This window comes from Psittacula echo, assembly GCF_963264785.1.
Source record: "Psittacula echo genome assembly, chromosome: 6".
Classification (NCBI taxonomy): Eukaryota; Metazoa; Chordata; class Aves; order Psittaciformes; family Psittacidae; genus Psittacula; species Psittacula echo.
The window spans coordinates 24144435-24160986 of record NC_137743.1 but is presented as its reverse complement, the minus strand read 5'-3'; the positions used below and the strand labels follow the sequence as shown (position 1 = coordinate 24160986).

At 41.0% G+C, this 16552-nt stretch overlaps 1 protein-coding gene across 3 annotated transcripts in view; it reads right to left on the bottom strand.

Moving 5' to 3' along the window:
* Window positions 1-15819, bottom strand: part of USP37 (ubiquitin specific peptidase 37) — a gene marked incomplete at its 5' end in the record, with an annotated part of 37301 nt that extends 21482 nt beyond the window's left edge. Inside the window, 12 exons of one of the 3 annotated variants that reach the window (XM_080621779.1) lie at window positions 781-898; window positions 2138-2343; window positions 2613-2736; window positions 3407-3538; window positions 4000-4161; window positions 7011-7095; window positions 8593-8690; window positions 9300-9374; window positions 9736-9917; window positions 11362-11462; window positions 12000-12171; window positions 15664-15819. In XM_080621779.1, the coding sequence (XP_080477905.1) occupies window positions 781-898; window positions 2138-2343; window positions 2613-2736; window positions 3407-3538; window positions 4000-4161; window positions 7011-7095; window positions 8593-8690; window positions 9300-9374; window positions 9736-9917; window positions 11362-11462; window positions 12000-12171; window positions 15664-15819 (1611 nt within the window). The remainder of the gene's footprint in view (window positions 1-780; window positions 899-2137; window positions 2344-2612; window positions 2737-3406; window positions 3539-3999; window positions 4162-7010; window positions 7096-8592; window positions 8691-9299; window positions 9375-9735; window positions 9918-11361; window positions 11463-11999; window positions 12172-15663) is intronic. The other 2 variants (XM_080621780.1, XM_080621781.1) reach the window with 2 other exon arrangements.
* Between the last annotated feature and the right edge of the window lie 733 nt (window positions 15820-16552).

The following is a 16552-nucleotide window of genomic DNA, read 5'->3' as shown; positions in this document are numbered from 1 at the left end:
TGTCATGGATGTGCTGCGCACTTTTGAACAGGCAGCAAAAGGGGAAGCATCACTGAGCTGAAATTATACGACTTAGCCATCAAACATTTCTACAGCCATTTTCTTTAAGTGAGGCCAAATGACCACTATAATTGACTTTTTTTTTTTTTTAAATCATAAGACCTCCACCAGCTTTTAGGCACATCTATTTTTCTGCTGAAAACACTATCTGTAAATGGAGAAAAACCACAGGTCTGCCTCAAGATATGCCAAAACATGTCATTAATTCACAGATGTAAGGCTCATTTTTAGCTTTCAGAAACCTCACCCTGAAGCTCTACTTACAAGATGAGCATCCATGCACTACAGCTATTTTTTTAATAATTGTATCTGCATGACCTTTTTCTTCCATGCTAATTTAAGCCAGTACATAAGCTGTTGAAGCACCCTCACCCAGAAGAGGAAGCAACAATTCCTCTCAGCAAGTATCTCAACCTGACAGCCTCCCTTCTCTCCTTTGTATTTGTTTATGCCTCAACTCTTCCATCACAAAATGGAGAAGTTTACCTATTTCACAGTGGTATGGTAAGGATCAGTTAACGTCTGCACAGCATTTTACAATACAACCTACTGTCTACTGTTAATGGACAAACCTCAAAAAAGTGCAAAGTTAATTTTTTTACATGCTTGAAATCACTGTCACAGAAACTAATAATCAGCTATACAACAAAAAAATTCCACGTGGTATATAACCTACACATACTTCAGATTGAATAAAACAACCCCTCCAAAAGTATGTACCCGAAAAAAGAGGTCAAGGGAATCCTGGATCGAACGGGAAGGAAGCAATTTCTTTCTTCGAGGAAGGTCAATGGAGAGGTCATTAAACTGTTCACGTTTAGTGACTGTTTCACCACACCTGGAAAAGAAACATGTTTATGTAAGTCTAATGAAAAATATACTTGAAATTAATTACATTTTTAGGCTAAGGTAACTTCCCAGTAAATATATGCCTCTTGATCAATCTATTTTTACTTAAAATTGAACTGCTTGCTTATGACAAAGTTGAATTTTGGGATTTCACTTTGATGCTTTAGAAGTTGAAAGAAACATTTGTTTAAGGGTGAGAACAAAAAACCCACAGACTGCTTTGGAGAGGCAAGTGATCAGGTATACAGGAAATCAAAGTGGCTGCTATGCAGCTGAACGTGTCTTCTTCATTCAGCATTCTTAGGAGAAAAGAAGTGAGCCCAGCCCAGAAGAGAAATACTTTCAAACTGTTTTAAAAACAAAACAGTAGAGTACATCCTTACAAACAAAAAACCACAAACCAAACAATAAAACAACAGCAAACTCCACCACCGCCCCCCCCCCCCCCCCAAAAAAAAAACAAAAACCACAAAAAAACCCACAGAAAAACCTCAACTCTCTCATGGTATTTTTTGGGAGAAAAAACCCAACCAACCAAAAAACAACCCTATAATAATATGTCTTTACTAATTATAATTATTGGCTGCATGCAATTTACTTATAATTATTTTAGGGAACTAATGCAGTACACACAAAGTAATATCCCCAAACATCTGTGTTGATGAAAACTCTGTGGCATGCAAGCATCCCAAATGGCGATCTGCTGCACAGGTCATACACAACAAATGCCCAGACACAAAACCATAGAATTAACTAGGTCAGAAAAGAGTTGATTCTACTGGCCCACATAGTAGTCTACATCTTTTTCTGCAATAACCTACAGAGACAGAAGAAAATGCCACTGTCTGGAAGCCCTTGGAAAGAACAAATTAAAATCATGGCTTCCCATAATTTAAGAGATAACATTACTTGGCTAAAACCCCTTTTTCTCTCTATTCTCATATAACCAGTACACAAGAAACAAAGCACAGAGGCTTTCCACTGGATATGTAATGAAGAACCAGATGGTATGAGACTGTTCGAAGAAGGTCTGTAGCAGCAGACAGCATGGCGTGAGGTTTACAGCATTCTTAGACAATAGAATATTTTCTAAATATCTATCTCTGGAAATGAAATAGTTCTTAGTTCTAGTTCTAACCTGCCGATGAAGTTATGTAAGACAGGAACACAGGAATGACAGGAAGCGTCATTTAAGGCAAGTATGACAAAAGCTCTCAAGCATACTTACATTTTGCAAATGATAGAATGTTGAACCTCAAACTCTAAGTTACTGATAACTGGACATGTATAAACTTTGGTGGCTGAGAGGTCATCAGAAGCCCGTCCTGGTGAGTTCTCCTCATTAGGGACTGGCTCGCTCTTCCAAGTTTTGTTTAACTTTTCCATGTCTTCCTTCAGCTGATCCAGGCACTGGCTCAAGAACTCATGTGCATCCTAGAAACCGGGTAAACTCATCAAAGTGATTCTGCACAACTCCATTCAGTATCTTTCTCTCAACACACGCACAGACTGGGAAAATTATACTTTAGCTCATTGCAGTCAGCGATACTAAGGCAGTTCTGCTCTAAAACACAGCAGGCAGTTGTCATTCAGTCAAAAGCTCACGTCACTGTCAAACAGAGCCGAAGCCTGACAAGGCATTCAGTGCAGTCCAAACACTGACCAAATTACACGTAACTGTTTCTAGTCAATATGGTACTTACATTTTGCATGTACCCAGAAAATCTCTCTGCAGTAGCTGAAATGGCACTTTTCACCTTCTTGAGCAGCTCCTTCTTAACCTCAGGGCTGCAGACATCCTTTTTAGCAAGCAGATGGGCAAAACGTCTGCAGAAATCAATGCAATGAAACACTGATGGGCTTTCCAGGACATCAGAGAAACAAAATAAAACTCACAATACCTCATTTTAAGTGTCTCTAAAAGCTTTTGTCCTGCGGTAAGTGGCTAAGTGGTTCTGTATGAAAATTTATCATATACAATTAACCTGTTCCATTTCAAGTATTTTGAAATCTCATTTGAGACTGTCACTGGAACAGGACTCGAACAAAAAAAATTCACAACCTTTTAAGGTAGAAAAGAGCTTTATAAAGTTCTATAAACTTATTTCTGCTATAGTTTTTACAATAAGGGGGAAAAAACACCCCAAAACACAGTGCTTTTTGAAACCATTTGTATTGATAGGAGACAAGAAATCACATGGCACCAAAATAACCAACACAAAATCGTTGAATTCAACTTGCGTGGTCAGACTAGTTTCTATTTTTTCCACTTTGCCACCAGAAATACAGAAGACATAAAACACTGCCTGTAACTCAGCACTGCAATTTTCAAGAGCCTACTTCCTATTTCTAAATTAAAACTCCAAAACACAGACAGCTCTAGGATTTCTTTTATTATCTACACGTGAAAATTACCCTCTACAAAGGTGCTTCAGTATCACAAAATTAATTTCTCAGTAATGAAAGAAAATATCCTTCCCAGAAAAGTGAATTTTACCTGATAAGGGCATTGAGTGGAATTTTTTTCCATGGGATACCCTGCTTGAGCAAATCATTAGCAAAAGACTGAATTGAAAACAAGGACTGTAGAATGGCATTCATATAGCAGGTGTTTCCCAAGTTTGAGAAGCTGAAAAAGAAAAAAGGCTGAACATGGTACCTATGTCAATGTATAAACATGCCGATGTTAAACACAACACTGCCAACGCATATGACATCCACCCCAGCGTTTCTCATTGGAGCTGTCCTCCTGCCCTTCAGACTAAACTGAAAACTCATGGGAGGTGGCATTTAGCAGGAAAGAACCCATGTGTTTTTGCAATCAAAATTTAAAAAACAGTGTATATATACACCAGACAGAGAAATTAATCATGGAAGTGTATGAGAGGAGCATGAATTAACTGAAATTATTGTATCGCTTAAATTCTCAGGAAGTGAATTTAAGAACACCTATTCTCCAAGCTAGAAAAAGTATTCTCTGTCTCAGTGACCATTAATTTCTTTTCTTTTTTCCTATTAAATAATTCTAACAAGAATGCAGATGTTCTGATGATCAAAGTGTGCATGTTAGATAAAGAAAATTAGATTTACCCTTGTAATTGTTGTTGAGGATGGGTGGAAAGGGGCACTCGGGGTTTGTTCCAACCTGTGTAATCTTGATTAGATCTCATTTTTTTAACAGAAAGAGGGGCAGGCTGAGAAAGAAATCCTAGGCTTCTTTTGGCTGAAGGGGTCTGACTGGATACACTAGACCTAAAAACATAAAAGGGATAAGAAGAGTAAGATTTCCAATACTCTTCCTTAAATAGCTATAGTCCATGACACTGGAATTGTATCACTATAGAAGACAAGGATTGGTAAGGCCACACAAGATAACTGGCACGAATCATAATGCAAAAGAGGTCTGAGAAAGAGGAAGCTTTTCCTGAGCACCTAAATACTTAGAATCATAGAATAGTTAGGGTTGGAAAGGACCTTAAGATCATTTAGTTCCAACCCCCCTGCCATGGGCAGGGACACCCCACACTAAACCATATCACCCAAGGCCTCATCCAACCTGGCCTTGAACACCACCAAGGATGGAGCATTCACAACCTCCCTGGGCAACCCATTCCAGTGCCTCACCACCCTCACAGTAAGGAATTTCTTCCTTATATCCAATCTAAACTTCCCCTGTTTAAGTTTGAACCCGTTACCCCTTGTCCTGTCACTACAGTTCCTGATGAACAGTCCCTCCCCAGCATCCTTGTAGGCCCCCTTCAGGTACTGGAAGACCGCTATGAGGCCTCCATGCAGCCTTCTCTTCTCCAGGCTGAACAGCCCCAACTTTCTCAGCCTGTCTCCATACAGGAGGTGCTCCAGTCCCCTGATCATCCTCGTGGCCCTCCTCTGGACTTGTTCCAACAGTTCCATGTCCTTTTTATGTTGACGACACCAGAACTGCACACAATACTCCAAGTGAGGTCTCACGAGAGCAGAGTAGAGGGGCAGGATCAGCTCCTTCGACCTGCTGGTCACGCTCCTTTTGATGCAGCCCAGGCTTTCTGGGCTGCGAGCGCACACTGAAGCCGGCTCATGTTCATTTTCTCATCGACCAAAACCCCCAAGTCCTTCTCTGCAGGGCTGCTCTGAATCTCTTCTCTGCCCAACCTGTAGCCGTGCCTGGGATTGCTCCAACCCAGGTGTAGGACCTTGCACTTGGCATGGTTAAACTTCATAAGGCTGGCATCAGCCCACCTCACAAGCGTGCCAAGGTCCCTCTGGATGGCATCCCTTCCCTCTGGTGTATCAACCGAACCACACAGCTTGGTGTCATCGGCAAACTTGCTGAGGGCGCACTCAATCCCACTGTCCATGTCACCGACAAAGATGTTGAACAAGATCGGTCCCAACACCAATCCCTGAGGGACACCACTCGTTACCGGTCTCCAGCCGGACATCGAGCCATTGCCCATAACTCTGCGTGCAGCCATCCAGCCAGTTCTTTATCCACCGAGTGGCCCATCCACCAAATTGATGTCTCTCCAATTTAGAGACAAGGATGTCGTGTGGGACAGTGTCGAACACTTTGCACAAATCCAGGTAGATGACGTCAACTGCTCTGCCCCTGTCCGTCAGTTCCGTAGCCCCATCATAGAAGGCCACCAGATTGGTCAGGCAGGATTTCCCCTTAGTGAAGCCATGCTGGCTGTCACCAACCACCTCCTTGTTTTTCATGTGCCTTAGCATGCCTTCCAGGAGAATCTGCTCCAAGAGTTTGCCAGGCACAGAGATGAGACTGACTGGTCTGTAATTCCCCGGGTCATCCATTTTCCCCTTCTTGAAAATGGGGGTTATATTTCCCTTCTTCCAGTCGTCGGGAACTTCACCTGACTGCCATGATTTTTCAAATATGATGGCCAGTGGCTTAGCAACTTCATTTGCCAGCTCCTTCAGGACCCGCGGATGGATGTTGTCAGGTCCCATGGACTTGTGTACTTTGGTTAAATTTCCTTACATCCACAGGTGTGCATGCAGCATAACCAAATCTTTCATCAGAGAACCGCAGAATGGTTTGGGTTGGAAAAGACCTTAAAGATCATCTGTGGGTAGCCAGGGTCTGGTGGTCGGAAGATATCGCGCTGTACGGAAAGATAGGGCCCCTCTCCTGATAGCCAATAACACTTAGTTTATGAGGTAAGCAGACGGAAGTGACGTTGTAAATCTAAGCTATGTAACGCCGTGTCATTAAGCAATAAAACGCCATTTGCCATCCACCACATTGGTGTCTGTGAGCTAATGGCCCAGTCGGCCAGGGGTGGGCCGTTGCACTGTTCCTGAACGAGGTCGCCACACCTAACGAAGGCAACAAGCATCTAGTTCCAAACTCCCTGCCATGGGCAGGGACATCTTCCACTAGACCAGGTTGCTCAAAGCCTCATCCAACCCGGCCTTCAAGATAACCTTTGTCTTAAAGGTAACAGTTAAGATAAAAATTCTTCACACTGTATGATGAGACGAAGAATGATCATGCAGCATAAGATCACCTCTCTTAAGATATACTTAAAATTCACATTTGGGCCAGAGTCTTATTTTTCAGCCTCTTGCAACCTAGTCCCTCAGTCCCTCGTGTGTAAAGCATGGACAATGCTGCTTTTCTTCCTTGATCTTGTATCTCATCTATCTAGGTAAGAGACCAACAGTTTGATTGCAGTGTCTAATACAGAATAATTCCAACCTCACCAGGATTCAGTTTCATATATAATACTGAGTATTATATAGTTTCATGCCATTTAGCTACTTGGGAAAATGAAGCGAAGATTCAGTCTGAAGTTCCAGAGTTTATATAGAATTTGAACTAACTAGAGCTTAGATACATCAGGACCAGTCATTCACAATAACTACAACAGACATGGGTGATTTTAGAAAGTCTATCTATTGCAAGCAGTCACTGGAGTTTGAAGATAAGTGAAAAATAAAAGTGTGTGTATACACATACACACACACACACACGTTTTATGCATATAAGCTATATATCATGTGATGAACATCCAGGAAACTAAAGATCCTAATTCCTGGGAAAGAACTGTCATTGCAAGTTCATGCTAGTGAATCAGTCCTACCTGTCCAGGGTGGAACTGCCAGTGGAGTACTCTTTTGATGAAGACCGACTACTATAAAAGGATGATGACTGCAGCGGTAAAATACCTTGAAAGACAGAGAGGCGGGTCATTTTGTTCCAGGCAACTCACCTATTTATGTAACTAATTTAAAATTAGTGAAAAGGTTGTAAAATCCTCAAATACTGTTTTACAGAATTGTTTGGGAAAGTACTAAACACACACACTTAGTCAATATTAATCATAAGTAATTAAAGACATGCTGGAGTTTTACTTGAACTTAGTACCATAATCTCCATCAAATCCAAATTGCAATATGAAACATTAAAGAGTCATTGAATGGTCTAAAGTATCTGAAAGATAATATCAACCTCTTGTCCCGATACACAAGATACATGTAACAGAAAACTCACTAATGATTTCCAATGCCACGCTCTCAAAATTCAAAGTAAATATGCAAAGTGGAAACAGTTTCTCTTCCCACTCCAAATTCCACAGTAAATTAGTGTATGCTTGAGGCAACGTATGATTGTTTCATTGTCCTGATATCACTGCGTCAGATCCTGAGACCCTAATGTCTCAGACAGTGCCACACTAAAAGAAGTTCTCAAGAGTCAAAACCCCACCTATTACAGTGAATCACAGTGCAATTTAGTTTAAGAATAAGAATCTGCTTGTATCTCAGCTTGAAGTGGTTTGAAGCATGCAACTTTCAAAAATGCAGATACATGAAGGAAGTTCACAACACTGCTGCCTGACATTGCAGGTATATACTCATAAATTCTACTTTTGACCCTAAAGAGCAGCCCCAATTTTCAGATAAACATTCACCTTACTGGCTCCTCTAGCAACATATTTGTGCCATCACAGTTTCACTAGAAGAAGAATGCATTCAGCAACATTTCTCATAAGAACAGTATCTTGAATGAATTCCCCTTTATGGGGAAAGAGGCTCAGTATCTACTAGCAGAAATGAAGAATGGTGCCACTTACTAGCTTATATACATACTGTCAATATTTCTGTATTGTCTATAAAACCTTGTCACACACCAGTATCCAGCAGAACTTTGGTACAAACAGAATGAAAGTCCTAGCCCTAAATAATTCCCCCTCTAAGTTCTCTAAGGGGAAGAGACAGGGAAGTAACAGTCATCAGTACACATTTTGAGCAAAAAAACCCAGCCTACAATTCATGTGGGCATTAACAGCAAAGGAGAGCTTTACAAATAAACAAAAAAAGCAAAAAGGAAATCCTGAGGTGTTCACAGGAATCCCCTCCCAAGGGGAAGGGCAGTTTGGAGCAAAGTTTGAAGCTGCTTGTTGAATTTTTAAACAAGCTGGCACATGGGCTGGCATCAGCACCCAAGTATAAAGGTCAGGGTCACACTAGAGCAAGACAGGCTTCAAAAACAAAGGCAAGTTGTTCGCATCTCATATATAGCTCTATAGAAAGCAAGAAAGTTTATGGCACAGAGAAAGCAGATTAGGATAACCACCCCTGCAGTAACTCTCTAAACTAATACCAAAGTGTTAAAATCGAACTGTTCAAAGCCAGGTATCATTTGGCTTTACTTTTATTTTTTACCTGATGTCCTATTTTCCTCTGCCTGCTTCAGATTTAACTGTTTCTCTCTGCTACTGTTCAAGTACTTCCAAGCTGGATCACTCAAGGCTTTATTATTCCTACGGATAAAGAGGAGTGAAAGTCAGTGCAGTTATAAAAGATACAGGATATTCCTGCTTGATACTTAGAATTTGTTTAAAGCATTTCTCTCCTATCACCTTTAATACTTGACTATGGAATGGTCGAACTTTACTTGCAGATTAGTTTAATCAATTTGTTTAAGCAAGCCTTCTTAGTTATGCTTAAAAGTGATTTCAGCCAGAGGGAGCTTATTCTCCAAATGGCAATTTCTTCTTTATGAATTTTGTTTTGAAAAGGGTTCAAATTTTTTTTTAACTTCTTTTGAAAAAGAAGTTCAATAAGGACGGTAACTATTGCCATACACGTATAGTGCATATGATAGCCCTGACTAGACTGAGAGAAGAAAGATAGCAGAATTTTCATGTGCCAGTTCTAGCAAGTTAACTGCGGGAGCAGGTTCTATTTCCCTCATTAATCCTGAACGCAAACCCCATTTCAAGCACTCAGTGTCTTCACAAGTTCACTAGTGGTTGGCTTGTGCCACGTTGCTGAGACTGGAAATACCCAAGCATTCCCTTCAGAAAAAATTACCTTTGCAAAAGGAATGAAGAGTTTAAAATCAGGAACTAGAAACCATGGTTACTTACGTTGAAGAATCATTCTCTTTGGGATAATCTTCACTCATTTCTGAACCAGGAGGTTGTGTTCTTTTCCTCTTTTCACTGATAACAGAAAATTTTTGAAGTGGTCATTCTTTCAGAAAGGCTAGTGAGTGACCCTCTTCCAACCGAACAGAACTCAAATGCTTTCCGTGCATTTTGCACCTATCTTCCACAAACTCCACTTTTATAACATAGCATATAGAGAACAATTTGGTCTGCCCAACTCCTAAGTTGCTCATAAAGCTCTAGTGCCAGTACCAGCCACAGGCTAGAAAAGCACATATTAACATCCTGTTATAAGTAACAGCAAAACCAGAGGAAGAAACATATTTCTTCTTACTTCTAGGTGTACCAAGTTCCACCTGCAGCTCTACAAACAGCTAAAGTATCATATATCATAGTAAGAGGATAACACTCCTACCGATTCTCCAACAAGCCCGTTCTGTGGGGGACTGAGGATGCAGGAGACGCTGAGATGTTCACCCTGTTGCTAGGTGTTCCAGTTCCAGAGGAATTCTTAACAGACACTCTCGGCGGGGTACCCAGCACCTTGCGCAAAGCGTTTTCCTCCTTACTTTCCACAGCCACTCTTTTGGGAGGAGTCTACAAAACCCAAGTGGAGGGGGCAGGGACAGAACCGAAACAGTGAAAAATATAGAAACACAGAATCAATTCAGTTGGACAAGACCTTTAAGATCATCAAGTCCAACCACTACCCCAGAACTGCCAAGTCCACCACTAAACCATGTCACTAAGGGCCTCATCTACACTGGTTTCGAACACTCCCAGGGATGGTAATTCAACCGCTTGCCTTGGAAGTCTGTTCCAACTAACGTTCACACCACTGCTTTGCTTGCTACAGCGTAGCATCCAAATCCAGAAAAATGTTACTTGTAATAGATTAGGAGAGTTTAACACCACTTAGACATAGGCAAAACTTTGATTATATGGACAGAAGGCATAAACATGAAACTCTACTGCAGTCACCAATTTCCCTTATCATTTTCCAACACTAAGTTAAACTTTAGTTTTTAAATAACTCCTTCACGTGCTTTGACATTAAAAATCTAAAGGCATGACTTCTATGTATCCCCAGATCAAACCTAGGGAGTGGGTATTAAAGAAAAGCCATATGAAAACCCACACAATTAGAACAGTGCCCTAACAGCCTTGGGCAAGCAAGTGCCACATGTAACACAATGGAAAGAGCCAAGCTGACTTAGGAATGTTGATCAATTTTAGATTTGGAATCTAAACATGTCTAATCTTACCACTGTACACAGAGTCTTGGAGTTTTTGCTGTGAGATTGCCTTTAAGCAACATGCAAAATTTGTTTTGGGACAACATAAAAAATATCCTCTCTCAGGGTGGTAATACAGGTATATTTACAGACACAAAGTAAATTAAAGCTGGTAGATACACCATGAAATCTGCATTATGCAGGGAGAAAAGGAAGAATAACAACATTTTGAAGGAAAAACACTTAGGGGGGAAAATCTGCAAAATTTACACATAAAATCTGAGTAGAATGCTACAAATTCAGTGACTTTATTCTGATGCAAACCCAGGTCAGCCGCTTATATATATGTATATATATGTGTATATATATGTATATACATATATATTTGGCTGAAGTCTGCTAAACTCAGTAAGACCTATGCTGACTGTAACATATTTAGCTGCTATGTAAGGTATTCAGTATGAACAGAGATATTCACAACTATGTGAGAAGTCTTAATAACCTATTTTCCCCTCAACTTCTGCTGCTTAACTGCCTGACTGATAGCTCAGCATGAAGACTACATTCTGTCTTCTGCAGCAAGACACTGACCTTTCTTATTTATACTGAATATATGACTCCTCATGAGCAAGACACAGTGTTGTCAACCACCCTATATACATCAATCCCAAGCCCTCTAGATTACAAAGACTCTGGATGCAAAATAAGTATTTACAGTGCTATTACAGCATACATTAAGAGAATGGGAGAAGGAAATGAATGAAACAAAATTAGAGGAGAGGAAAAATTGGAACAATTAAACAAACCTGGTTCTCTATGTAAGAGAATTGCCTATTAACTTCCTTCTGTGTGGTTCTGCTGCCCAGCACACCTCCAAAGCTGCCAGATCCCTGAGAGGGTTTTCCAACTGACAGGAAAAGTACACAACATTTTATTTGTCTGTCATTTATCCAGTTGACATTCTTATTTGTAAGATGCTATTTAGCTGGAGCCGATTTTGGAAGGGACATGCTAATTTCCTGCCAACAGACAGTACAATATTCTGAGGGCACAGATATAAGCACATGTTTATGGGGATCCCTTATATTGGTCATTTACTTGGTTGGCAGGAAAGATCCTATCCTTAAAAAGAACAAAATAAGAGGTAAAATAAAAAAGAAAGAGACTCTGCATGTGTGATAAACAGACGAGTGTTTGAAATACCAGCTACAACGTAAGCAATACCTGCATGTTAATCTCTGCTTATTGTTCAGCATGATAAGAGGTATATGATGAGAAAGGTATGTAACAAAAATTGGGGTTCAGGGCCACAAAGAAGCACTTACACAAATGCAAAGAAAGTCAGTAACACGAGGACAAAATGGCTAAAGATATAGGAAAAGGAAACACAGCACTGACTCCTTTCCAAACTGTTACTAACTTGATTTACAACAATTGCACTTACCAGTATGAAACCTGTCTTGATGGACTGCATCCAAATACATCCGCATTTCATTTGCATCTTTAAATGGTACCTTATCAATTGTCAAGAAGCTGGTATCCTTTAGTGTTAGCATTAGGCAGCACAGCTTTCTACCATTTGGGCGTAGTGTCACAGTTTTAATGTTATGGCTTAGCTGAAAATAAGAAGGTGACTATAAACATAAATCCATTTTTAAAAGGCCTAAATACTTAAAAATTCAAACAAACCACTTCAAATAAAGAGGCATTCACACAGAAATACTTCTCATTGCTCCATTTCAAGCAAACATGAAGCCTCACAGAATTGATGCAACTGGTGGTCTTGCAAGCTGATAGCATCACTACAGCTCAACAGTCCTTATAATAATAAACTTTCTGAAACTTGCCCTGCTATTGAGTGTGACATTTTTGAACATAAAGAATAAGAGTTTCACACAGTCCCATTTAGCTGTCTGAAACTTCCACACAAAATTTCACATATAATTTAGGATGGGCAAAGTTTTAAATGTTAGCTACAAACTTCTACTCAGTTTATAATTAGCTCTCAGGGAAAGCAGATTTGACATAGCATAAAAAAATTTGCTGAGGGAGTAAGTTAATAAGAAGCATGCTTAGTCTACATGCAACGTTATAACAATTAAGTGGTGCCAAAACTTTCAGGGTTATGGTCAAGCACAAGAATAATTTTAATAAGAATCTGTGCTCCCTAATAATGCCACTGCTACTTTACTATACCACTGCTTAATTGTTACTATGTGCTAGGTCACCTATAAGAATTGGCTGTTCAGAAAAGGCTCCACTATCTGAGGAGGTTGGGTGTAACTCCTAAAGCAGAGGAAGCAAAAGAATCCCTCACATCTGCAGACTGCATGAAAGTTTGACAATACACACCTAAACATACTCTCATTTTCAATTACCTCCTCCCTTTTCGCTTAATTCTTCATTTTAGCCTTGCCTAAGATCAGGCACTAGCTATACAATGACCTCCACACCAGGATATTGCTGTACTCAATGCTTTATACAAGATCAGAAACCACGGCCAAGGTCATTAGGCACGACACAAGACAGAGTAAAACACTGCCCATCAGATTGGAGCCGCCTCCTAATTTGGCCTGACCTGCATACTGCCACATCACTGAGCTAAACTACAATGAGGAATTAATAGACATGAACAGTAATTACACCCTAACACTAAAGTTTCACTATACATTGCTCTAGAACCTGCCTTGTTGTCTTCAAACTATAAACAAGTTTAAAAATAAAAATTATTCCCAACTTTTACTTAGATTTGTTCAGGTATATAGAAGACTGAGATAGTAAATGGCTCCATGTCCCCCAGTGAGATTTCTTCAGTGCAGATCTCTAACTTCTTGGAAAGTCAATCTAAACACAACAGCACTTTATCAGAGGCTGGAAAAGCAGCTCAATTGGAAACTCAGGGCTGTTTTACTGGGAAAATTAAACTTATGAAATACTTAATTCGCAAACCTTGTTTTGTTGTTGCAGTTTTGTTTATTTGATTTTGGGAGGTTTGGGTATTTGGGGTTTTGTTTTGTTTTCCTTTTTTTTTTTTTTAAACTATAAGTTAAAAAATGTTTTCAAAGAAAGAATTGAAAAGGGGACTCCAAATTTTTCTCCCTTTCTTAAAATATTAAGCTTGGTACAAAGGGATTAAGTTACTTTGCCATCTCAGTGCAAAACAACCTTTTTCACCTCAAAACATTGTAACGACAGGGTTCCATCCATACTCTCCACCCACCTGTTATGACCCTGTCAGCGTCACAAAGTATTGGAAGGAAGGAGTAAATATTTCTCTTAATACATATCTAGCATCTAGGACAACTTAGTCAGAGCTTTAAAACATTAGTAAAACATATCATTTGACACAAGAAATCTGATGACACACCAGTCACTGTAAAAAGAAATTTAACCCTGGATCCATCCAAATGTTGTATTACAGAGAAGCGAAAACAAGTGGAGAAAACACCTACAGTTTTCCCAGAGCAACTTGTCAAAGAAAGGGAATGCTGCTTTTAAAGTAAAACTATCAGGGACTTGTCATGCCTGAGGCAGCACACGCAAGAGCGCTGTGAGACTGAAGCACAAAGGGCAGGCAGCTCTCCCTGCCTGCTGCTCACCTCACCAACACTCTTGTGCCACTGTCTGTGTTGCTTCGAGATGAACAGCACCAGAAAACAGATCCTGCTGAAAAATAACCACCATCCAAACAAAAATATTTGGTCTAAAGATGCAGCATTTCCTCCTCCTCCGCTGCAGTCCTAGCTGCATCACGCCATATCACCCCCTACACCAGATCTCCTATTTGGTTCTTTCCCTGAATTAATTCACGTGAAAACCCTCCACTGAGCTCACAGAGAGACCTGACGAGTGGCAGAGCCAGCAGATGCAAGAGGCTGGAAGCAAAGCCTGCCCCTTTAAGCCATGGTTAGCTGTTCTGTAGGCTCATCCTCCCCATGGAATCACCCTTCAAGTCACTGTCACACCACATTAATGTTCATTCAGACAAAAAGCAATGCAAGAGAACAAGCACCCAGTAAAGGTAAGAGACCTCTGAGACTCTTCTCAAAAGCAACATGGTCCAACACTAGATTAAATCAAACATGCAGTCACAGCATCGTGTCTCAGAAGGCAGATGACTGAAGTCCACAGTAACAGAGGAAGGAATTATTCACATCTAATGATTTTCTCACCCCTTGATCTGAAGGCAACTCATGTTCTTTGCTACGACATTTCAGCACACAAAGGCAGCAAAACCTGATCTTTCAAAAATAAAGTGAACTTTTCTTTTACCGAGTCCACACACAGAAACAAAAGCTCAGAGAATGGTCTGGGGAACACCACTCAGGAAGAACTGCAGCATGAAAAAGCAGAAGCTAATACTTGGATTAGTTTAGGCTTTTACAAAGTTCCTAAATAAGATTGGATTTTTTTTTTCTTTCTAACTGCTTTTATATCATCTAAACATTTTTTTTATATCAGATAGAAATTTCTTACAGAAAAACACTCCTTTACATTCTTCTTGATTTGGGGCACTTGAGCTGAAACCAAGGACAGAATGAAACAAAAAATAAGGCCACTTAGGCTGAATACTGCATAAAAATCTTTACCAGTGATATGCATCAGCCCCCCAGTGAGGGAACCTCACTGCCTGGAATATTTAAAACCTAAAACTGTAACAACTGGTGCGGAGCTGTCTTGTTTAAACAATTGGAAGGCTACAAGTGTGCTAGCACTGTTACTCTTCAGATGGGAAAACTGCTAATACAACGTGTCCAGGATCTGCACCTCTACATTCTTCAAATGAATTGGTAACAGAAAGGTTACATGGTCCAAAAATGCAAGCTCATGAGCCACAAGGCTACATATGTACTTTGGCAATTTTTCTCTGCTTTTTGGTTCTTTCCATTCAGTGGCATCTGGATGCCGATCCTGGCAGATCCTTTAACAATACACGTGAATAATTTATGGGAGAGTTATACAGAGAGATTAGTGTTCAGGAAATGAGGAACAAGAAACAGTGACACAAGGAAGCTTTCGTGACACTTAATAGCCTTGAAGAGGACAGCTGTGAACAAAGGAGCACAATCCATGCACTGCTCAAACAAAAGCCTTAATATCTGGTGTACCTGAAACGTCTTTGGACTCCCTCCAACATTGTAGTGAACCACCAGACTCACTTTGTTGTCCTTCTCCACAATTTCAAAGCTCCCTTCTTTCCATTTTGTAATCCCAGTCTGCATGCTGCGCATTCGAACAGGTCCGTGCACCTTTAGCAGAGCCATGCTTTCTCACGGGAAAGAGGCAACAGGAGTGAGCTACTCCACCTTACAGACCTATTCAAAAGAAGTTTATAACTAAGCAGGCCAGATAACCTCTGCAGGAAGATGTAAGCGTGGCTTAAGTTTCTGTTGAAGTTCGGGAGCACTGTTTTGCTGGTGTTTGTAAACACAGTGAAGGGGAGTTAGACACAAGCGAAGGAAACTTGCATTAATCAACTCCCTTCCCGCCTGGGCAGCAACGCGCCGATTTACCACTGCTAGAAAGCAAACAGACCCAATCCAGACATAGAAGCTCTTACAAACCCTTGAAGCAACTTCAACAGAACTTAAGGAAAGGAAAAGATGACCTAGACAGTCTGTAAGAGACGGAAACGAAAGTTTCGGGGAAGCCCGAGAGAGAAAGCGCGCTCGTTTCTGTCGTGACATGAGGGTGGGCCCGGTCGAGGGTTCTCGGAGCCCTCCTGTGCTGCTGTGTTCCCCCTCCCCGGCACTCCACCCAGCGTTCCGAGGAACAGCCCCCACTCCCGATCAGAACGGCGGGGCGTGTTTTAAAGTCAAATAGGAATAACTGAATGAAGCGGCCCCTACGCGCCACCGCCGAGGGTCCGCCCCCACCACTCCTCGGCAGCACGAGTTCAGGCACCGCCGCCGCTCCCAGCCCGGCCCCGCTGTCCTCGGTCAGAGCCCCGTCGCACGGGGTGGTGGCGAGGGCAGCGCCTCCCGTCCCGCCCCACCG